The sequence below is a fragment of the Amia ocellicauda genome, chromosome 15, assembly GCF_036373705.1.
Source record: "Amia ocellicauda isolate fAmiCal2 chromosome 15, fAmiCal2.hap1, whole genome shotgun sequence".
Classification (NCBI taxonomy): Eukaryota; Metazoa; Chordata; class Actinopteri; order Amiiformes; family Amiidae; genus Amia; species Amia ocellicauda.
The window spans coordinates 12,937,766-12,962,239 of NC_089864.1; the positions used below are offsets into that span (position 1 = coordinate 12,937,766).

The following is a 24,474-nucleotide window of genomic DNA, read 5'->3' on the forward strand; positions in this document are numbered from 1 at the left end:
TACCTCAGACCTGAACAGGTACATATTAAATATACCTTTTTATAATGGGGAAACAATCCTCTTTAACCAAGTCAATTAACATGAGCAGATTTTTTTTTTTTTTTTTTTTTTTACAAAGCTTTTGCTGCACAGCCTCATATTTGCAACATGCAGCACTATTTAATAACTGAAATGATAGACTGAGACATTTAAATCAACATTGCCCTGAGGTGAATTAAAATGATTAAACGTCCATAGAATATGTATAGTATTAAACGTGGTGTTCACACTATCCAAGTTGCACAAACATTAACTTTACCTAGCACTTGAAGATGATAGAGAAATGATGAGGACTGAGGGCTGTCAGTAATTAAAGCAGCAGAGATGCTCAGATTAACAGCTGGCAGTACTAGTTCCTGAAACCTGCAGCCGCCGCTCACCACAACATCCTGCCAGGGACTCATTCTGTAATGACATCTGAATCTCTGAACAAACAGTGAAAAAACGTTTTAAATCAGTCAGCCCCTTATAAAGTTATGCTATAGTGTACCTAAACTTGTCAAAAACCTAGTACAATCACAGACACTCAAAGTGACCCTCCCCCTTTAAATGCAATGTAAAAACAGCATGCCACTTACAGGTCATTGCTCTAGTGCTCAAGTCATTTCTAAACTTTGAATGAAAAGCATGTGGTTTATACAGCAGCACTGCTGGCAAATTCATTCGAGATTTAAATCTGGCATCTTAATCTGTGAAAACTGAAATTGGGTTAGAAGCTTCCTCAAAAACAAATACGAATCTTCCATCTGTAATAATTTGTATAGCTACATGAACATGCATAATGCACTACTAAAAGCTGCACAAAAATATATTTTAATAAAGGCAATTTTGGGGGGAAAAGTTTGTGTATCAAGTATCAACATCGACCTGAAAACCTTTCAGTGACTGTTGGTTGCAAATCCTTCATATAATAAAATACAAGTTACACAAAATTAACTTTATTTTTTTATTCAAGCACAGAGTCAACATTTTTAACGTTTCATTTAGAAGAACGTGTTTGGTCTCTTGGTGGTGAAACGTGGCTTGTGCTGGCGGCGAAGAACTCTGTGTGGCAGAGGGAACTTGATCTTGGAGTCCTGGAGCGAAGGGGGAAAAAATAGTGTATTTAGTAAAACAGACCTGTATAGTGCTGTATGTATGGACCTGTATAGATCCAAGACCTCAACCTATTTATTTGATTAATCCGAACTTGAATTTATGTTTTGTTTTTTTTTTAAACAAAGTGCAACATGTTACAGAATTGAATGTTAAAACAATTAAACAATTAGCAATAAACAAACAGGTGGAGTAATTATACAATGTATGAATCAAACAATTAGAAAAACTGCAACAGAAAAACAGATGGGGGGGGAATGACCATGTAGGCTTTGCAAATACTCAAACTTACATGGAACTGCTTGATCGCAGGTCTGCGACACTTGTTGGCAGCGATCTCCTCCACCTTCATGATCTGGATGGCGTGAGCTCGAGCACGATGGCGAGCCCCCATATCACGGTCTGAAAAAATCATGAAATGTAGGGAGGGGTCATAAAGATGGTGCTGCAACTGAATAAAATCCCACTTCTCATTAAATTAAATGGGACATTTCATGTCTCACACTCAAGACACTGGCCCAGTAAAATCTTGAAGGAGAAAGTTAGAAAAATTGTACCGTAAGTCACTCAACACAAAAACAAATGATGTTGATTAAAATACTGACACCCAAAGGTAGAATTCAAAAACAAAAAGGCAAATAATTTCAGAGATCGGCTCAGCATAAACTCCTTATTGTTTAGCAATCCAGTTCAGGACAGTTTAGTCTAGAAACATGTTTATACAACTGGCAACAGCACTGAGTAGTTTTTTTTACAGATTAATTCACTAAAACCACAATTAAGTACAAGGTCTGGAATAACTAAAATGTAAATGTTGCACAGAATTAAAAGAAAAAAAGACAGCGTTTTAGCAAGCCTTACCTGCTTCTAAGTGCATGATTTACCTTTCAAGACAAACTTTAATGACTCATACGCCAGGACTCATGAAGATTAAACCCACATCATTACATGTCATACTTTGTAAAGCCTCTAGGAGTGTTAATACACAATCTACCTTCTATAAAATGTCTAAAAGAAAGATCTTAGAATTTGAAGACAAGACAATAATTAAATCTTAAGATGTTGAACCTTGATTTCACTTCCATCAGCACAGCAGCACATGAAAGGCGACAAGGTACTGTTTCTTTGTGCACACATGACAAGAGCATTATACACGGTTATAATGACCTTTGGGTTTGTGTGCAATGGCAGCCAGTTCTCAAGCCAATTGTGGGGGAGATATTGAATTCCCTCATTATATTTTTGTATTAACCTATTTGATATTATACTCAGTACAAAAAGAGACTCAGACAAAGATTGCTGAAATATGATTTACATCTGTGCCCGTCTTCAGCAAGATGCATGTAGCGTGTCTGGATGAGAGAAACCTGTTGCGGGGTCAGAGAGACACTTACAGCACTGAGTGACTGCTGCAGCAGTGGTCAAGTCCCGGTACTCTCTGTACATGTTGTGGGTGCCACTGCGAGAGTCGTAACGCAGCCAGATACCAAAGTTCTTCACCTTCAGGGGAGTCTTCTCATGGACCTATTGAAGAGAGGTGTCACGTATTTAATAATGCAATGACTCTGAATGTCACACTGAAATCTAGTTTCATGTGCAGACAGCAGCTAAAAAATATATTTAAAATCACTGCACAAGCCATGAAGACTAATATACACTTAAAACAAAATGGTATTACTTCATTACATATTGCAATGTTCTGCAAAACAGTAATTTATGTACTTCTGGACCTCTACAAAGGGGATAACTATGTCCCCACCTGCCCAGTGTTGGTAAGTGAAAATAGCTTGGGATTTCTATCTAGAAGTGTAATAAGTGATCAAATAGCACATGCAAATAACATACCTAAAAGTTTACAGTTGCATGTTTTCAATTAATACCAATACAATGAGTGAAAACCCAATAGTTTGCTGTTCACAATAGCATGAGCTGACAATTGAAAATGTAAAATACCCAGCTCTGCATACCTGTCCACAGTAGACAATTTCTCCAGAAGCCTTCTTCATCTTCCTCAGCTGAGAGACAAAATACCAGAAGCGGGACTTGGCCACCACATGGTTTGGGGCAAAGATCCTCATGCGATACAGAGGAGGGGTGGGATTCTTGGGAGAGGGCAGCAGGCGCCCAACCACTTTATATTCCCTCAGCTGAAGAGAAAACACACCAAGGGAAAGTTGTGTTATTGTGTTGCTGTGACACTAGTATTCCAACCAACAAAACCCTCATCTTCAAGATCACATTATGTTAAAAAATAAATATTGAACCCTGATTTCACTTTCAGGAGCACAGCAGCCCCTGAAAGGCGACAAGGTACTATTTGATCTCTGCACAACAGACAAGAGCATTACAGAAATAATAATGATCTTTGGGTTTTGTGTGCATTAGAGAATTCCCTCCATGAAAACGTGATCATTAAATCCACATACAAATTGTCATGCGTTCAATTAAATCAGTTACATGAGCTACTATGATGGTAAAATAAAATTAATCTTGTATAAATGTAAGGATGGGCAAACAAATCTATTTTCATTATTTATATAACAGCACTAAAGTCATAACTTTTACATAGGCTACAATCGGTGAAAATATGTGCTTAATGTGGTGTTTGTTCTGGTAAAAGGCACATTCTTTATACATTTCCATCCATGTGCAATCACTACTTAGCCTAACACTACTTTTACATATAGATATAAAGCTTAACGTTAAAATGAACAGGTGTGTAGCGTTTTAACTTCATGTCATTTTGGGGTGACAGTATTGAAATAGACTAACACTGTCCAAAGCGTTTCCAATTTCAGCGAGAAAAGATGTTCACATTGTGCGTGCGGCCTAGCGTGCAAATCAGTTTCTTTGCACCGATAATTCATCATTCACCCCAAAGGACAACTCAAAACGCTTAAATATCAAACGATTAGCATGCATACTGCCAGCAGAGCTCTAAATTAAATGGGAAAAAATAGATCTGAACCGGTATTTTCAACCGGTCACTCGTCACCACATGGTTTTAGCTACACCAGCAAGGCGCCATGTTGCCGTCTCAATCACCCCATACCCTGCATAAAAACTCTCCAAACTACACAAATAAACCTCTCTCTCCGTGGCGTTTCCACCCTCATGACTATTTTATTCATTCATGGACAAGACAGACTCGAAAATACAGGGTTTACTCCTCTGAATAAAGGCAAATTGCAGTTTTACGTACTGTTCCAGACGCCTTCATGGTGTCTCTCGTAGACTGCCACCGTAAAAGAGGAAGTCGTAGGGCGGGGTTTGTGTACGTCACTTACAGGAAAGGAGGCGGACCGAATGGTCGCTGTTCATTGGCTGAGAACAATGTTAATGGAGTAACGTGATTCGTTCTTGTGGATGTCAATTATAATACCCCGGTCCTAAGAATGTTGAGTTTATTCGATTGTTAAAGAAAATTAAATTGCATTTCCTTAACTAAACTTTCCATAAATACTATACAATACAAATGTTACTGTATTCTTTGTCAATAATTTGTACATACAGTCCTGTGTACTTTGCTGCTCCAGTTTGCCAGTCAAGCTACTTGATTTAATAAGATGTGTTTGCAGACCAATCTGAGCAAATACACTCCTATTTGTGGGTATTAATCAACAGCAAATCAGTAAAATTCAAACAACGCCATCTTTACTTTTCTGACTGTAAAATATTTTGTATTCACTATATTCTAGACTTTATTCACTATTTCCTTTTTTTTTATTGTACTTAAATATTGTGAATTAATAATATAGTCCATATTGTATTATCATATTGAGAATCTTTATGCATCATATTTAGAATCTATTATTCCAGTGCAGAAAGGATGGATTTTGTGTTATAAACAACTGTATTACATTAGTATGTTAACTCGCATTTTGAAGCCAAACAACAACTTGAACACCAATACTAGCCAACACTGAAATGTCAATACACCCAGTCCAGGACTCAAAACAAATTGTAAAAGTCTGGTGCTATGCCGATTGAGCTAGCGACTGTACATAGTAGTAGGCCTTCTGCCCCTTCTACAGTGGCCCCACTGTAATATCACAATGAGTAATACAATAGTAAGTGCAGTGCAATAGAATAGTCTTGATATAGGGGCTGTAGCAATTGTACAGTTCAGTACAACAGGCCTATTACAATGGGGGCTGCAGTTACAGTACAGTACAATAGTCCCAGCAATCGTATGATTTTGTACTGCATATTTGCATTTTAAATCAGGTTGTTTCTGTTTATACTTTATTAAAGTTAGAAAATACTAAAATCAGACGTGTGTGGCTTTAGTAGATACAGCAGAGGAAAAAACCTCTTACGATATCCATGTTTTGTACAGGACATCCACTGTAAAAATAATGATTTCACATGTATTTTCGTTTAATAATATTGTACTTTAATGTCCCCAAGACATTGAAATGTGTTTACTGCCTTTCTTCATAATGGAAAAAGGTGTACTTTTTTAGACATAAAATAACTTTAAATGTTATTATTTACCTCAGAATATGATGTCCTCAAACTATTACATGAATCCTGTAATGGGCTTTACTAAAGCACTAAAAGATGTACAACTAGCAAACACATTGCACATGTCTTTCAAAACACAAATACTAATACAAATAAGAATATGAATGTTAAATCTACTACTTTAACTGTGAAAACCAGAATGTCATCTTACCAGGTATTAACTAGATACCCAACAAACTAAAACTGGGTGATTGTATGGAAAGATGGACATTCATGCCAATATACTAAGTCTAATTGTTGGCTTGTGAGTTGCCCTGGTTCTCAAATCAATCAAATTATAGGATGCAGGATTATGTTTAATGTAACTAAACAGTTCCACAACACATTGTCCATGAACCTAAGTGAAATAACTTTATTTTTAAATGATCAGTTATTGGGGCATTATTTTCGTGCAGAGCTTTTTTGGACACTGTAATCTATCTAATAGATACAGAAGAGAGCAGGATGACACTCTTATTTTTGTGCAAAACATTACAAAAGTTCATCTCGAGCGTCCTGGCTCCCGTCCCCGCCGTTGCCCCGCAACCCCAGCCCGGGCGGAGATCTCTTCCGGGGTCGTGACCCGCGCGGGGCTCGCGGCGCTCATTTGCGCCTGCGCGGGGGTCTCCACGCAGAGCCGGGACTCGTGTGCGTTTCCGTTCACAGCGCCAGCGCACGGCACGATGAGATAGACCCGACAGAAAGGTAATACAAGCCTGCGGATTTGATTAAATACGGCGAGCTGTACTTATTACGCATGGCCGCCTGTGGAAGTTGGCGGCGGTGTTTTTCTGCTTCCCCGCAGCGGCACGGACGGGAGGCGTGCCGTGTGTGACACCCAGACGTGTCAGGGAAACCTCCGCCGTGTGGGCTCGGTCGCAGCGCCCATAGAGGGACGGACGGGTGTCGTGATCGTGGTGTGATCGTGGTCTGATCGTGGTGTTTAGCGGTGTGACGGTGCAGGCGAGGTTGTTGCTCCATATGGTTGGGCACGGGTTACTGGCACCATACCGGTCCTAGTTGTGAGGAGTGGCAGTATGTGCGCGGCGCGGTGCAATCGGCACACGCATTGCTCATCGGACCAGTATAGGGCATGCCTGTGAAAGCGGGGGAAATATAACAAATATCAGATCTGAATTTTAAACTACCATATATCTTGCACATGGGGTCGGTATGTTTATTGCATTCCTTGCATAATCAGGGCAGTGTGAAGTTTTCTTAGTTCAACTCGATTACCGAAAATGTTTTTCTCTCTATATATATATATATATATGTGTGTGTGTGTGCGTGTTTATCTTATTGAAGAGTGGAATACTGCATTTGAATTAAACTTCCCATATTTATTTGAAATAATCTTCAAAATAACGTAATATAACTAATACAGCTGAACAGGATATGACTTTTCATAGTTGATTTCAAGTGCCTTTAATGAATAAGTGAGCATGTCAAGTTTAAAATTAATAACTACTAGTCCTGATATTTTGCTGTACAAAAATAATCAATGCTGAGCAACAAAGCATTTTCTCTCCTAGAGCAATAGTGTCAGCTACGCAGAAAAACAAAAACCTCCCTAGGTATTCATTGCATAAATGTCAGTTGCATACAGGAGCAAAGTTGTTTGTGCAATGTAGGTGCTTCTTCCAATTTCATCCTTTTCTTCTCACCAGATGAATGCCAAGGCCAGTCTGTTGTTTCTACAATCAAGGATAGGATAGGCCAGGCCAGCCCAGCTTTGCATTACAATATTGTATTTTTAGGTGTTTCTCTGGTATGATAATAGCTGGTTTTCACTCAACATCCCTAAAGTTCACCACTGCTGAGTGAATGTATATACACTTTCACAGTAAAATATTTTATTTGTGAGGCAGTTCATGTTCTTTACTTGATGATCTTTCCACAAGGTCTAGTAAGTCTTAGTCACTGTTTGTTTATTGATTGGTCATAATTGAAGTAGCCTAATCTGAATTGTTCTTGTTTTGGATTCAATTGTGTTCAGCTAAATATGTCAGGCTCAATTGGACTGGGGACAGATGGAGTGAAATTGAAAACATCCTTAACTGCCTGAGAAGTTTACTGTGTTTTATCCGGGCTCATTGCTCAACTACAACAGTTCTAATGTGGTTTACAAAGCAAGTGTCGGATACATATCAAGTTGTTGGCTTTAGCGGGGTCCCCTCAACTGTTCTTGGCATTGTGTGTTTCTGCTGAGATAAGCTGCACCATTGTTGCTGCACATACCTTATTTCATGCGTGTGCGCTGTCTGCCTTTTGTTTGCAGATGTGTGTATCCTGCATGAAGGGAGAAGGGAGAAAACATACAGTGGAAAATAGGTAACCAGTAGATCTGCTGCTAACATGGATGAGCAGGCTCTTTTGGGGTTGAACCCAAATGCAGATGCCAACTACCGGCAGAGGGTGAGTAGCCAGGGCTGTGCGTGGTAGCCTGTTTACATACGAGTGGTTAAATTGTGTGACTGCCCTATCGCTGAACTTCTTGTGTTCAATACATGCAAATAGGTTTGCAAAGCATCTTTCTTGAAACATTAGAGACTTCATATAATGCATTGAGTTTTCTAAACCTATTTTTGAACGTGATGGGGAGATAATATTAATAGTATAGAAGTATTACACCTTACTGTACAATTTTAAATATGTAGCATTTGTAGTAAGCACATTACGTTACAGATGAGACTAAGCAATTCCACAGTTAAAGATGCAACAGGTTCAATGTTCTAGTTTTTTCTACATCAGATTTGAAATGAATTCGTTATTGTAAACCATACTGGGATCCAACTTTTTTCCCTTAAGAAAGTGGTAATACAGTAATTTAAAGAGATAATGGCACAACTGATGCTGAAATTATGTTTGTCACAAGCTGGCAGGAGCAAAGAGCAAGCAAATATGAACATAGATTTCTTCAATGAAACTATTTAGAATATAAACAGTTAAGATGTAAAATGTACCTTGGAGTAGCATTTAATACAGTAGCCATAGCAGGGGAACTTGGAAGATGAGGTTTAATAGTTTCAGTTTTAAGTATATATTATACAGGTTAATGGTTGCAGGCAATGGAGAATTACAAACTGGATTTATTTTTGAATAAAGGAGCTCATGATTGCTCTGGTCATGTGCACTAATGATTGAGTGCCTGTTAATCAGCTTTCATAGTGAGCAACTCATTTGTGTACCATGGAGAACACTGACATGTTCAAATGAAACATACTTTTTCAGGGGTTTAGTGATCCAGAATATTTTGGTAGTGAATAGCTATAAAAAAAAACATTTGTGAAAGTAAGACTCTGTCATTGTCAATGTATACAGTACAGGGCTTCAGACAGCTGGTCAGCCAATCAATAGAAAACATCTTGCTCTAATTTGCAGGCACTGGCTTATTTTGAGCAGCTGAAAGAATCTCAAGATGCTTGGCAGGTGTGCGCTGAGGCCTTAGCTAATGGCATTTACAGGTAGGTGATGGGCATTTACTACAAATTATTTACTAACATGTAGTTAGATGCCAATCCACTTTCTTTATTTACTAAACTTACTAGTTTAAAAAGTTAATCTAATGCATCGATTACACATTATTTTCAAAAACACATCACTATAGGAACATTGTCCTGCAGTCTAATTATGGTCATACAGATGCAGGACCAGAGTCCAGTGAAAAGTAATGGGGTTTTGGATGCTGAATGAGGGGATATTGGTTTCTTTAATGCTTGGGACCCACTGGCATTGCCCCCAACCATGATGGGTCTCTTTTGGCCTCCTGTGTAGCATAGAATTCTATTTGTTTTGGTATTTGAGTGTAAGCATATAAAGTAGTTATGTGTAATGTTTCAGAGGTGTTGTAAAACCAAACAAAAAGTTCAGCTAAACCTTTATGACATATTAATAAAAGTTATTCACACGCACATCCAACTTGCTAAGTAGGTGCAGGGTAGAAAAAACATGTAAGATTAAAAAAAAAGGTTGAATACCCGCATACTCGCCAGAGCTCCAATGCACAAATAAAACACCATTATGACATAACATACATTCAAATTGATTGCTGTAAATTACAACTAATACAACAGCAATGTGTTATTTTGTTTCTCAGTGATGACCATGTGAAGTTCTTCTGTTTCCAAGTCCTAGAACATCAAATAAAATTCAGGTAAGGGCTGCAGATATTCCTTTGGGCACCTTTCTGTGGTGATTATTATTATTAATAATTTACATTAGAGGTTTATACCCTATTCCTGTAAATAACCTTTCTGTGGTAACAAGAAAACATGCCTTTTTTCTTGTAGTATCCCATTGCTGTGGGCGTGTGATGCCTTAATCTTATTTATAGTTATTTAACATCACAAAATAAAGTCTTAAACTGTTTGTATTTCCTACCACATTATTTTTTATTACTGTTTTATTCCCATTTATTTTCCATGATCTAGTTCCTTGAAGCCACTGTAACTTATGTCTCTTAATTAATGTAGGTGGTGCTTTTATACAAAACACCACCACCATATAACATTGGTTTTAAACCTTACCCTTAAATGACAGATCTCTTAGGCCAACCACCTGTTTGATATCTGTGTTTACAGTGTAGGATTCAGGGGCTGCTTTTATGATCATGAAATGGTGATATTCTTGTTTTCCAGATATCCTGTCCTTAGTCCAGTACAACAGCAGCTCATCAGAGAAACCCTGATGAAATGGCTTCAGTCACAGGTGGGTTAAATCTCAAACTGATGAGCAGTGGATGTCAAATTCTTGGCTGTAATGGTGGACATTTTTTATAAAAATTGTATAGTAATTTTTCTCTTTTTACATAGTCCAACATACAGATGGGAATATCAAGATAAGTGAATAAAAATGTCAGTCTAGCTACAACCAGCAGTTAAACCCATTGATCAACTTAATGCGGTAACTCCTGTACAACAACACATTAAAAATGATCTCTAGGCAAGATCCTATGACTCTGGCTTATATGCACACACAAGAAAGCGCAAAACCAAGTCGATTTTTTTCAAACATTTTGTGACGAAAATCCAACTGCTTTATTGTCACTTTACATCGAGGACAATGGGAGGACATGGCAGCAGTGCTGTGTGTTAACATACTTTAAAACATATTTTTGTATTGTTTATTCAAGAAACAATACAATGGAAGTGGTGGATTTGAAAACAAAATTACAGAGCTAGTTAAGGGGAAAAAAACTTTAAATAAATAAGCCCTGTGTTCCCTGGCAGTGCAGCATCTGATTCCCCGGGCCGTGGCAGCAGCGGCCGATGGTAGTTTTTCAGAAATTATTTTTTTAATGTATAATATATGCTCTGCAGTTAATGAACGCCCAGCCCGAAAAGGCCTTCATCCGCAACAAGGCAGCCCAGGTGTTTGCACTGATGTTCGTCACAGAGTATCTGAGCAAGTGGCCCAAGTTCTTCTTTGACATCCTGACGGTCATCGGCCTGAACCCTCGCGGAGTGGACATCTACCTCAGGACCCTAATGGCCATCGATGCTGAAGTAGTGGACAGAGATATAGTCCATTCTTCTGAGGCAAGGCTTTTTGTGAGCAGATTTACTTTTTTTGGAAGTTGATTTCATTCGAGGTTGTATGCCTGGGGTTCTTTGTGTTGAGATGGTGGGTATCTAAGCCCCAGTCGTCAATTGTGGAAATGACCTGTACATTTATTAGTGGAGAAGAAATTACTCCAAAGGTCCCTTTTGAATTGATACCTTCATTAATTGTGACCTCCACGGCAATGAAAACCAATGCAGATTGCAGCATATTCTTAGTGCATTGGCCTTGACTGGTTGGTTATAAAATCTGTCCAGGTATATTGACCTTGGATCAGACCCTGACATGAGAGGTCAGTATGTGATTTAGGTTCGCTTAACTCAACGGACATGATGGTAAAAGTCACATCGTGGGTAACAGATGACTGTAAATGTCTGAGAAAGTGGAATTTTAGATTGATTCCTTCCTGTTTCTCCACAGGAGACGCGTAGAAACACTCTGATTAAGGACAGTATGAGGGAGCAGTGCATTCCCAGCCTGGTGGAGTCCTGGTACCAGATCCTGCAGACGTACCAGCACTCGAACTCGGAGCTGACCTGCCAGTGTCTGGAGGTGGTGGGCGCCTTCGTCTCCTGGATCGACCTCAACCTCATCGCCAATGACAGGTGCGCGCACAGCGTCTCCCAGCATTGTTTGGTCTCTGCTTGTAACATGTATAATAATGCTTTAATGCTGTCTGTGGGACCACATCAAACCAGAGGAGCTTTTTCAGATCAGCAGGGACACACACACCTGGGGACACAAATGGAAATTGGGCTTCAAGTAATTCAAAATGGAAAACAGCACACTTCTTTACACAGAGAGGTGTCACAACCTGAACAAACTCCCCAGCAAGTGGTTGAAGCTGAAAAGTTGGGAACATTTAAAAATAGACTGGATAGGATCCTTGGACCACTTAGTTATTAATGGACACCAAACGAGCACCATGGGTCAAATGGCCTCCTCTCGTTTGTAAACTTTCTTATGTTCTTAGTACAAAGAGCAGTGATTATCCAAAAATGTATATCCAGGAAGTTCTCTATGTCCAATTGTGTTGTAGACTTTCATTTCTATACCTTTTAAACATGGGCATTATCTGCTGATTAATCATAGCTAGTGACAATGTTGGATGCTCTACTGATCGTCACAATGGTATTCAGTCAACCCTGAAAGGTGGCTCAGGGATTGATTGGATTTCTAATGGGCTGGTGGATGCCTGATTAGTGGGGTAATGACTATTGGCTGTTGCCTACAGTTTCTTGTGTAGAGCCTGACTATATCTTGATGTGCTCAAACTGTGTCTTGATGATGTTCTAAGTGCCAATTTATTTTAAGCATATTGGGTATTTGTTTAATCTTCATATGTATGAGAAGGGAAACAATTATTGTGCTGTGTGCTTCTGTTAATGTGTTATTTGTATAACTGTTGATTTTGTTTAAAGTCCCGTTGAAATGGCTTCTTCCACGTCCTCTCATCCCTGTCCTTGTGAATTGCAGGTTTGTGAACATGCTGCTGGGACACATGTCGGTGGAAGTGCTGCGAGAAGAAGCCTGTGACTGCCTGTTTGAGATCATCAATAAGGGCATGGACCCCATTGACAAGACCAAGCTGGTAGAATCTCTTTGTCAGGTGCTCCAGTCAGCTGGTTTCTTCAATATTGAACAAGTAAGATGGTTATTCACACTACCTTTTTGTGTTCAGTTCTGAAAAACATTGTTGTATTGCTAAAATGATACCATTATTTTCTAGCAACATAATATACCCATTGAAAAAAACATCTGTGCTTGAACATATAATAGATAGATTATCCATAGAAGCTGAAGAAGAACTCGAGGGGCAGTACTGGTTTTTGTGCTGCTCCGTGTCAGCTGTGATGTGCATTCATGTGTTCCTTGGTCTTCCTTGGCAACGCAGGAGGAGGACGTGGACTTCCTGGCCAAGTTCTCCAAGCTGATGAACGGAATGGGGCAGTCGCTGATCATCAGCTGGACGAAGCTGGTGAAGGTCGGGGATATGAAGAACGCCCAGGACACCCTGCAGGCCCTGGAGTCCAAGGTGCCGCTGATGTTGCAGCTGCTCATCCACGAGGACGACGACATCTCCACCAACATCGTGGGCTTCTGCTACGACTACCTGCACATTTTGAAACAGGTATAAGGTTGTTGTGACCTCCAGTCAGCCGGTGTCTTCCAGTGTTGATCAAGTGAGATGGTTACTTTAGCGTTCGTGGTTGTAGACAATTCTCAATGTTTCTTACTCCTTTCAACCCAGAAGTCACTTTTGCTTCTCTCTAAATCCCAGTAATAAACGATTAACGTTTCCAGAATATAAACCACTTTTTCTTGCAGTAGCTGAGTGGGAACGGCTTACTCAACCAAGAAATAAATGAAATATTGCTAATGACACTCGTTTTAACAGAAATGGTTGCTTTTATTTAATCGGGGTAGTTTACCTAACTTCATTTTTAAATTTAATATAATCTTGGGTCACTTAACTTAATGGACATTAAAGTCAATTATGAATCCCTGTCCAAAACAAGAGGTATAAACTTTGTCATTAATTTTGGATGAACCTATCTTATGTTTGCAGCTCCCACTTCTTACAGACCAGCAGAAAGCGAATGTTGAGGTAAGATCTTATTCTTGATTTTATAGATGTGCAAATTAAATCTGTTGTTATTCCATAGATATGTCTTGCTTGCAAACCATAAATAATACATTGAAAATAATAATAAAAACCAACAGTTAACAATTAGAAAGTGTTAATTTAAAATCAACTTGAACTGACCTTTTTTTTAACAGATTTTTGCAACTGTTAATGTCTTCTGCCTATATGTTAATGTATTACGTATTTTAAAGTTTAAATAAATATATTAAGATTTTATGTGCATGTTTGTAACAGTATTGAAATGTAAGTGCCTTCTTACTTAGTCTTACGTTTTTTTTTGTTTTTTTGTTTTTTTTTAACGGTTAATAAGGCTGATTCTGTCCACAGGCGATCATGCTTGCAGTCATGAAAAAACTGACCTATGATGACGAGTACAATTTTGAAAATGAGGTAACCTTCTAAATTGCATTTTATTAATTACATTTAGATACAAGTTTCCATTCTTTTTCATATTTTTCTGTTTTACACTGTGTCCCTGGAGCTTTTTTAATGGAATTCATGACATGATGCCTCGCTGATCTATAAAGCACTTTTTCCTGCTCCAGCAGTTCACAAATGCCTCTTTATAGACTTGAGCTTTTAAACCCTGAGGATATTCTGTCCAATCCGCACTAGCAATGGATAATATATGGACCTGAGGTTAAGCCTATTTAGTAACGTGTTTTTAAAGGTTTTCAATTTGAATGTCCTGTACTCTAGTGTAGGGAGGTTTTATGTAGTTTCGATCAGCAATACATAGTTTGTTTACTCAGTGTTATTATCTCTCTCTCTGTACACCAGGGGGAGGATGAAGCGATGTTTGTGGAGTACAGAAAGCAGCTGAAACTGTTGTTGGACAGATTGGCCCAGGTGTCTCCTGAGCTGCTGCTGCAGGCTGTGCAAAGGGTCTTCAACACTACAATGCAGTATGTGCTACAGGCTCACACACTGGTTCCGTCAGTCATACTTGAAACTGACTAATTTAATGCTTCTCATTAAATCTGCTGCCACTGTCCTGTCACTTACAACATCTTTCTTAGTCTGATGTCTGAGGTCAGAGTTGCACTGTCTGACCGCTGTGCTGCATCTCCCCTGCAGGAGCTGGCAAAGCGCCGCATTCATGGAGGTGGAGGTGGCCGTTCGGTTGGTGTACATGCTGGGGGAGGCCCTTCCCGCCTCCCATGGTGCTCACTTCTCTGGGGACGTCGCCAAAGCCAGCGCTCTGCAGGACATGATGAGGACGGTAGGTGGACGGCAGCAGCAGCAGCAGCCTGGACAGTCTTCTAGTCTTATAGTATCCCTTCCCAGTACAGAAGCTTTAGGACTCGTGACTTATTCATAGCCTCTAGTCACAGCCCATATGAGACAATCACTGAAGGAATATAAGGACAAAATAATTTTCTCTTGTATAGCTATTACTGTTCAACTATATTTTGGATTTTGCTGGATTTCGATAATGTTGGAATTGAGAGAGGTTATTGAATAGTTTTCAGTTTTTTTTTTTAAGTGGAAAAATAACAACATTTGAAAAATCTTTTCATAAACATTCCTGTTAAACTAATCGGTAAAATATTGACCGAAAAAAATAAGTGATGGCCTCATTTGCCTTATGAATGAGTTTGTTTCAATATAAAGCTGTTAAAAGTTTAAAACAATATTATCATAACTGTGTGCTTCCTTGCAGTTATTTTAATGAAACCGCTGACATTTCAGCTAAACATTTGATGCTTGGATTGATTCTCCAGCATCCTTGACTGTGCTCTCTTGTGCATTGCAGCTGGTGTCGTGTGGCGTCAGTGAATACCAGCACACCTCTGTGACACTCGAATTCTTTGAAACGATCGTTCGCTATGATAAGTTTTTCACCGTGGAACCGCAGCACATTCCTAATGTATTGGTGAGTATCTTTATTATTAACACCAAGACCAAGTTGTGCATTTTACTCACCTTATACCATTGGAAGAACAATCGTTAGTTCAGCTAATAATAAGAGCTTAGCGACTGACATGTGGCACAAACAGGCTTTCATGATGGTTTGCATAACTGCCAAAATGATTCGGTTGGTTTTAATAATGCCCATTCAACCGCTCCCAGCTGCAACAGCAATGTTGTCAACCTCCCCGTCACACAGTCATACAGAGAGCGCCAAATGCATCCTCTGAAGTACAGCTCTCGCTTCTGTAAGGGTTTAATTAATAATTTGCATTTAGGCTCTCGCATTCTGATATAATTACTGGATGCTGTTGAGTGGGTTAAATATCTATTTTTATACCATTTACAGGAATTTCGTTTTTAACCAGTGACAGAAGGTTATCAGTGAATTGCTTTCTGTCTTCCTGTCTCCACTCAGATGGCATTTTTAGATCACAGAGGCTTGAGACACAGCAGCCCCAAAGTCAGAAGCAGGGTTGCCTATCTCTTCTCCAGATATGTCAAGTCATTGCAGTAAGTGAAGTCCACAACTCCACTAACACATATTAATAACTGCTGGTCAAATCTACTTGTAGGCCTCTGCATGTAGCTCTTCCACATCAGAGACTTTGAATGCAAGCTCTCTTTAGGTTGTAAAGAAAAGCTTTATGATGCCAAATGTTTTAGCTTTTTTCTTCTCTGTGCTGCTTCACTGTATGTGCTCTGGAATATGGAAATGGGTCACCTTTTTGTACCTGCTTCCTGGTTTTGTAATTGATGGGAATCTCTTGTCTTTAGCAAGCACATGAACGCCTTCATTGAGGACATCCTGAACCGAATACAAGACCTCCTTGAGCTCTCCCCCCCTGTAAGTACAGGCCTGTCTTCAGCTGTTGCGTTCCTTATATACATCTCATTTCAAAGCCTGTAGATGTTCCTGAACGACTCGTGTCCGGACAGAATGCATGCCTTTCGTTAACCGATCATGTAAGACTAATTTCAGCGTTGTCAACTTCTTGCAGGAGAATGGCTTCCAGGCCCTGCTGACCAGCGACGACCAGCTGTTCATCTTCGAGACGGCGGGGGTGCTGATCGTGAACAGCGAGTACCCGGCCGACAGGAAGCAGGTGCTGATGAAGAACCTGCTGACGCCGCTGATCGAGAAGTTCAAAGTCCTGCTGGACAAGCTGCTGATGGAGCAGGACGAGGAGAGGCAGGTGGCTCTGGCCGACTGTCTGAGTCACGCGGTGGGCTTCGCCAGGTATGGACTTGCATGCACGCGTGCGCTCGCACTGTTGATAAAATACACAACACCCAAGAATAGGAATGTATAGGTTAAGCATCCCAACCCTCTGTGTGTTTGTGAGAGCAGCCGCACCAGTAAGGCCTTCAGCAACAAGCAGACGGTGAAGCAGTGCGGGTGCTCTGAGGTGTACCGGGACTGCCTGCAGAGCTTCGTGCCGGCGCTCAGCTGTCCAGTGCAGAAGGAGGCTCTGCGCAGCGGCGTGCGCACCTTCCTGCACCGCATGATCATCTGCCTGGAGGAGGAGGTGCTGCCCTTCATCCCCACTGCCTCGGAACACATGCTCAAGGACTGTGAAGCCAAGGACCTGCAGGAGTTCATCCCCCTCATCAACCAGATCACAGCCAAGTTCAAGGTGAGGTTCGGGTCCTTCGTTCATGAGGGACTAAACCGTGTGTCGTGCCATGACTTGACTTGTCCCCTTTTACCGCAGTCTGTCCTGGAATGAGTATTAGGAAGTATAGGATGTAGGTACTACAGTTTCTTTCTCTGTTGTCAACAGTGAGATGAAAAGCAAAAGGAGCATTCCCAATTGGAGATAGACATGGGGAACAGCTTCATTGGACATGGTAACTTGATTATTTAAAGATGACGAGCAGGGTTTTGGTGTCGAGCTTCCAGCTCAAAGGCCAAAGTAGGGAGATCGAAGGGGTATCTTGTGAATTACAGAAGTCAATTAAAATTCAATCAGGAAGTCAAAACAAATCTTGAGTTGAGAAACTTGGTTGTTTCAGTAAAGTGGCTGTCGCCTTTATTTTTTTGCCCCGTTGTTATTGTCCTGCCAGGTTTTGAAATGCATAAGTGATTGCATTAGACACTTTCAATCTTTCAAGATGTCTGTCTGCAGAGCTTTGCAACATGTTCGAACACACGTGCTCAAGACAGCTGTCCATCTGAAGTGAGACGCACCTTCTTCCAAACTAATATGGTGGAAATGTCTGCAGTTGGCAGTTCCTCTGCAGCTACAGAAGACTTCAGATGGACAGCAGCCTCAAGATGCACTCACTGCTCAAATTCAGGAGTGAACAATGAAAGGACAGATGGCACAGATATTATTGAGAAAGTTGAATTCCCACAAGGTGGTGTACAGGTCTATATTGTCCAAAACCTCTTGATTGTCCTTTCAACCACCGTAACATGACGTCGTCTTTCAGGATCATAACGGGAGTATTTCACTGAATGCCCCAGCCATGCTATATACAGTCCTGCTGTTTTTATTGGCTGTGCCTTTTTAACGCTCCAGTTTTCCCTTTGTTTTTCAAGGGCCACGTCTCCCCGTTCCTGCAGCAGGTTTTCATGCCCCTGGTGCTGGCGATATTCGAAGTGCTGGCTCGGCCCGCGGAGGAGAACGACCAGACTGCTGCCCTGGAGAAGCAGATGCTGAGGAGGAGCTACTTCGCCTTCATCCAGACAATCGCCAGCAGTGGGATGAACGAGATCATGGGGAACCAGGGTAAGGAGCATCTCTGATACCATTGCATTGTGATCTGAATGCATAGGTACATCTTAAATGTTGACCATTTGAGTAGGTTTCTCAACAAATAGAATCTTTAATAAGCTAAAATATAGGAAAGTAAAAGATGAATGAATTAATCAAATTTACGTATTTAATTGCAGTTGTATTAAAATGCTCTCTGTTTGAATGTCACCTTTGCAATGTATTTTTGTATATTTGTGTATGGCAAAGTTATTGATTCATGTTATTACTTATACAATATGCAAACTGAGGAGAGCTATTTTCTAGGTTTTTCCACAATGGTTGTCTTTCTTGAAGTAATAGAAAGTAATATCATGGCTTTTTTCCACAGGGGTAGAAAATGTTGAACGTATTTTATTCACCATCATCCAAGGAGCGGTGGACTTTCCAGACCCTATAGCACAGAAAACCTGTTTCATCATCTTGTCTAAACTAGTTGAGATTTGGGGTGAGTTAAGATTTTGAATGAAAATATAATATGATCAGTTGAAACTTGCTGGAATTTGATGGAAAAGTTTCACTCAGATATGAGGGATCAAAAATATGTTGGGAACATAAGGCACAATTCAATGGAATGAATCTTAGATATTCTTAGATTGCACTTAGTGAAGCCAGAGGTTTGGTAGGCAGCATAAATAGAACGGAGAAGCACTGCCAAAAATGGAGAAATCACTCCGTTGCATGACATGTTGTTGTCTCTTGGCAGGGGGGAAGGATGGGTTGGTAGGATTCGCTGATTTCATCTACAAGCACATTGTGCCGGCGTGTTTCCTGGCACCGATGAAGCCGACCTTCGATTTGTCAGACGCTCAGACTATCCTGGTAAGTTTTATTCCAATCGGCATAAATCTCGAGTCTGGTGGCCAGTGTGATATTGTGCTAGTTAGAATAAAGTTCATGGTACGAGAACTACATTTGAAGTGCATCATGTTCATTTGCCTGCCAAATAATCTATATAATATGTTTAGGAAACTAGTACCTTTATCCTGACCTATTTACTGCAGTTTAACACATTCAAAATACACCAGGCACAAAAACTATGGTTTTGTTATCAATTGTTCTTGTTTTTTATTGGCAAACAAAAACAAGCCAATGTAACATAAACCACAGGATGTTAGCTGCATATTCCCCAAATTTCACTCCGCCCCAGTAATTTGTCTGTGATGCATTTGTTTTACAGGCTTTGTCTGAATGTGCTCTGACGCTAAAAATGATTCATCTCAAAAGGGTAAGATAGACTTTCAATCAGATAAAGACAGTTCTGTAGATTGAAGAGTCCTTCATAGCCTGTAATCTGTGTTTAATTTGCAGGGACCAGAATTTATCCAGTACCTGCAACAAGAATATCTTCCTTCCCTACAAGTTGCACCTGAAATTATCCAGGTAACTGGGGGAAAAAAAGATTCCTCACAAGCTCTTTAACTATCGAACTGGTTTGAGTTTCCTCTTAGTTGTATGCAGCTGAAATAATTGTGGTCTTCTTGTACTTTTAGGAATTTTGTCAAGTGGTTCAACAACCAGATTCAAAAGTGTTCAAGAATTACATGAAGGTAGGGGAGTTTTACTGAACTGTTTTTTGTTTGTAAGATATAAGATACACAAACGTTACCTCATGCCTCATAAAAAAAGTTATTGAATTTTTTTCTGCTTTATAACATAACCACATTATATACTACAACCCCAATTCTGAAAAAGTTGGGACAGTATGGAAAATGCTAATAAAAAAAAGTGATTTGTAAATGTACTTTGACTTGTATTTAAACAAAAAATGTATAAAGACTAGGTCATTGATATTTTACCTAATCAACTGCATAGTTTTTTGAAGGTAAACGTTTATTTTGAAATGATGCATGCAACACGTTCCAAAAAAGTTGGGGTGGGCAATTTAGGACTAACAGTGATGTGACAAGTTGAAATAAGAAGGTGATGTGACACAGGTGAGGCAATCGTGTAATCGTAGTATATAAGGAGCCTCCGATCCCTAACCATCTGTAATGGATTGGAGTCTGTAATGGATATCCTGACATGGACTCAGGAATTCTTTGGTAAAACTTTGTCAGTCAACACCGTTCGCCGCTGCATCCACAGATGCAAGTTAAGGCTTTAATACGCAAAGCAGAAGCCATACATCAACACTGTCCAGAAGCGCCGCCGACTTCTCTGGGCTTGGCCTCATCTGAGATGGACAGTAGCACAGTGGAATCATGTTTTGTGGTCCGACGAGTCAACATTTCAAATAGTTTTTGGACAAAACAGCTGTTGTGTTCTGCGGGCCAAAGAGGAAAAGGACCATCCAAGCTGTTATTGGCGTCAGTTCCAAAAGCCAGCGTCTGTCATGGTATGGGGGTGTGTCAGTGCCCATGGCATGGGTAACTTGCACATCTGTGAGGGCACCATTAATGCAGAAAGATATGTACACATTTTGGAGCAACATATGCTGCCATCCAGACGTCATCTTTTCCAGAGACGTCCCTGCATTTTCCAGCAGGACAACGTCAAACCACATCCTGCCCGGATTACAAGTGCATGGTTACGTAAGCAGAGAGTGCAGGTGCTGGAATGGCCTGCCTGCAGTCCTGACCTGTCTCTGATTGAGAATGTGTGGCGCAAAAAAAGGCAACGATGGCCCTGTACAGTTGCGCAGCTGAAGAAATGCATGATGGATGAATGGGGGAAAATACCGTTTGCTAAACTTAACCAACTGGTGTCTTCAGTGCCCAAACGCTTAATAAGTGTTATTACAAGAAAAGGTGATGTTACACAGTGGTAAACAGTTGACTGTCCCATGTTTTTTGGAGTGTGTTGCAGTCATCAGATTTGAAATGAATGTATATCTTCAAAAATAAATTCATGAAGTAAAACATCAAATAATGTGTTAATGTGTTTTCAATATAGTACAGGGTGAATTGAATTTTCAAATTACTCGTTTGTTTTTTTTGCATTTTCCATACTTTTTGGAATTGGGATTGTAAATATTTTGGTCTATTTCAGCAGATCTGCTCCTAGAGCCTGGAAGGGTAATTTGCCAATTTGTCTCTGTGTTCACAGGCTTTCTTTCAACGAGCCAAACTGTAAAGGGGAATCCCATGGGAGGAGGACATGAGTGCCATTTTCACAACAGAGGCTTAGCATAGGAGCCGCTTTTGCACTTATAAATTTGCATAATTAAGCCCATCCTATCTGTTTAACTGTGGAAACGGTGCAAGAGAGGACCGACTGCACTGGGCTGGTCACCGTTCCCCCGGAGGCCGAGGCCTGCCCGACTCGCACGACCCGACCGATTCTTCGTTCACGTCTAAAACGCTGCGGTTCCGATGTCGCCACAACCCGGAGTGGGCAAGGCTTGCGATGGAGTGGAACTTAACACGAGCAAAGAAAAGGAAAGAAGAAACAGGGTTAAGCCAGGAACTGTTACCAAATCAGACAACTTGCAAACATGCTTTGTATGTAAAAACGGACTTCTGAACTTTAAAACTGAATTTTATTTTTCTTAGGCTTGATGGATATTATTTGAAGTAAGCGGATGAGCTCGTTAGAATTGAACACTGCTGTAGTCTTGCAGATGTGTATTGTAAGGGAAGAAAGGTCTGATTTTTCTTTTAAAGGTAAATTTTATTTTATTTTATTTCATGTAGTGAGACAAACTGTTGTTAACAGTTAAGTATGAACAACAAATGAAGCTTTAACTGCTTACAGCTGTGGCTTATTGTGAGTTGCCTTACATGTGTAACTGCTCTTTTGTCCTCGAGGTAACATGCATGCCCTGATAACAAGTGAATGACCGACACCATGACATGAGAACTGAGTTTGTTCTAAATCTGCTGAATAAACCGGGGTAGATTTGTTTTTGGCATGATATTTACTGTATCATATCTCTCAATACTGTCTGTATGAATAATTAAATGTCATTCACTGATTTTCTAGTACAGCATGTATAGAATACCATCTTGGCACTTTTTGGAAAAAGTATGACCCTTGGAATTGTAATATATCTGCTTCCTTTTAAAAATGCTTTTCTTCACAGTCAAATCCTTTCAAAATTCATTGTGTAATACTTTGTATAATTGTCTCGGTTCAAAGTCTGAATTCCTTAGTACTATTATTAGTCTGTTAGTGGGGAGGTGATATCATACCTGGATGTCATCTCTTTTCATAGCAGCTGCATACTAACTAGCATATCAGTGTTTCGTGCAACCGATTTTCAAATTCTCAGCAACTTACTGTATTTTCTGGACACAAGGAGATCTTATGTCTTCGGCTGCAGGAAGTCCTGTCCAATATCAATTTAAAAAAAATATGGTAAAAGGAAGTACAGCCCCAAATTCTAGTTTAAACTCTTGTGGAGGATTCTGATCCCTTCAGTTATTGCTGAAAATAATTCTGGGACTTGAATTTCTCAGTTATCAGCATCAGGAGCTTTGTATAGAGAAGAGGAGACAAAATGTACCACAGGGACCACAGGTGACGTGAGGGCTTATTAGTGCAGCCCACACAGCCCTGTTTAAACCAGAACTTCACCCTGCCAGTCGTAAATCACCAGCCGAGGGGGTTGTTGGGATTCATTTGTCAGCATTGAAGTTTTGATTTAGTCTGAGCAAAGGTGTATGAAAGTGGCACCAGAGGCTGTGGGTGCAGTTAGGCTTCAGTTGTGTTCAGGTATTGGTGGCAATAGAACAGTGATGAAGAAAAATGTACCATTTTATTTAAAAAAACAAAAACAAAATGAACTATCAAAAATCTGTAACATTTGTGGTTAGTTTCAATGGCCATAGACTAAATGCAGTTAGTGAAATGTAACAATACCAATAATTCAAATGCAGGCTTATCTAATTTGGTGGCCTGTTATATGCTTGCGGCTGCTGGCTTGGAAAGTATTTCCAACTGCTGCCTTAAAACAATCAATACAGATCTGTAATTTGATGATTTGCAAACTATGTTTAGAATTATGTTGCACTGGTGCATAAATCCATAAAATATGGTATTATCAAGGAAGCACCTGTTTTCAGGGTTACGATATTCATGGTATCCATTTCTAGGATATACACAAGTTTTGTGTAGTGTCTTCATGGCCCTTGAGTTACATTCATTGTGACCAATGAAAAATGCAGTGATTATAAAGGGATCTTTCATTTTCTCTTTACCTGCAGTGATAATGGGGGATGCAATTTGCACCCATCCAAACAGTGCAGTCTCTGGCACAGTTGTGTGAAGACATGGGGCTTAACTGAAATTATATTTGTTCTGTAGTCAAATAAAGTGTCTGAAATGTCCTGAATGTGTTGGATACGACTTATTGCGAAGGGAGGCATGGATACATTGTCAAGATCAGTTAATGGTGAAGGTTTCGAGAAGCATCAGTAACAGGGTATGCAACTACATATTTGGTTATTATGGGTGATGTAATCATTTATAATATATTCACACATCTCTGCCAAATTAAATGTTAACATGTCTTAACTATGAAGTAAAACACCTATTCACATATTTCATCAATTATATTTGATGGTCTGTCAATAATGTTGTTTACAATGAGGTCATTTAAAGCTGTTTAAATTACCAATAAAACAAACAAAAACTGCTTTTTTCTTTCTTGAGATTCTAAAACTAATAGGCAACACAAAATGGGACTTAATCAGGACTGACATGTGTCAGGGGGCATCACTGAGTTTGAGACCCTCACCTGAAAACATGATTCACTGATCTAGTGGATCCCATGGTTGGTTAAAAAAAAAAAAGTGCTTTGGGTTATTGGAGGTTAGACACTTGAGGGAAGGAATGCGTTCCCCCTGTTCTGGTATCAGGCAGCTCTCTGCAAAACCTCCTTGGGGATCGTGAGCACAGGCATGGCTGAGGAAGGACTGGTGGACGGGTATCCCAGCCATGTGGGCAGGTGATGTGTCCTGGTGCTCCAGCACTAGATCCTGTTTTGGCTCCTTGATATGAATGTTGAGGTGATGG

General features: G+C 40.0%; 2 protein-coding genes and 2 non-coding genes across 7 annotated transcripts; 1 reads left to right on the forward strand and 3 right to left on the reverse strand.

The window, feature by feature from the left end:
* Positions 1-971: 971 nt before the first annotated feature.
* Positions 972-4,426, reverse strand: rpl18a (ribosomal protein L18a). The gene is made up of 5 exons (XM_066724602.1): positions 4,337-4,426; positions 3,102-3,281; positions 2,529-2,658; positions 1,427-1,536; positions 972-1,115 (listed from the first exon to the last, which is right to left on the reverse strand). The coding sequence occupies exons 1-5, from the start codon at positions 4,352-4,354 to the stop codon at positions 1,023-1,025; spliced, it is 531 nt and encodes a 176-aa protein (XP_066580699.1). The 5' UTR covers positions 4,355-4,426; the 3' UTR covers positions 972-1,022.
* Positions 2,192-2,320, reverse strand: LOC136711160 (small nucleolar RNA SNORA68). The gene has a single exon (XR_010804713.1). It is a non-coding gene; the product is annotated as a small nucleolar RNA SNORA68 (small nucleolar RNA).
* On the reverse strand, positions 3,388-3,517 carry LOC136711161 (small nucleolar RNA SNORA68). The gene has a single exon (XR_010804714.1). It is a non-coding gene; the product is annotated as a small nucleolar RNA SNORA68 (small nucleolar RNA).
* A 1,817-nt stretch (positions 4,427-6,243) lies between the features above and the next one.
* Positions 6,244-24,095, forward strand: xpot (exportin, tRNA (nuclear export receptor for tRNAs)). Of its 4 annotated transcripts, none has more exons than XM_066724603.1 (25): positions 6,244-6,345; positions 7,919-8,055; positions 9,022-9,104; positions 9,737-9,793; positions 10,278-10,347; positions 10,959-11,189; positions 11,620-11,804; positions 12,676-12,844; positions 13,094-13,330; positions 13,769-13,807; positions 14,174-14,236; positions 14,627-14,751; positions 14,924-15,068; positions 15,603-15,722; positions 16,176-16,270; positions 16,535-16,604; positions 16,759-16,997; positions 17,109-17,394; positions 18,303-18,492; positions 18,848-18,964; positions 19,223-19,338; positions 19,697-19,744; positions 19,828-19,899; positions 20,010-20,066; positions 21,565-24,095. In XM_066724603.1, exons 2-25 carry the CDS (start codon positions 7,996-7,998, stop codon positions 21,589-21,591), a joined length of 2,901 nt encoding a protein of 966 aa, XP_066580700.1. In that variant the 5' UTR covers positions 6,244-6,345; positions 7,919-7,995; the 3' UTR covers positions 21,592-24,095. The 4 variants fall into 4 exon arrangements, with proteins under 4 accessions (XP_066580700.1, XP_066580703.1, XP_066580701.1 ...); XM_066724606.1 differs by having other exon boundaries at positions 10,959-11,177; XM_066724604.1 differs by lacking the exon at positions 6,244-6,345 and adding an exon at positions 6,511-6,608.
* Positions 24,096-24,474: the final 379 nt, after the last annotated feature.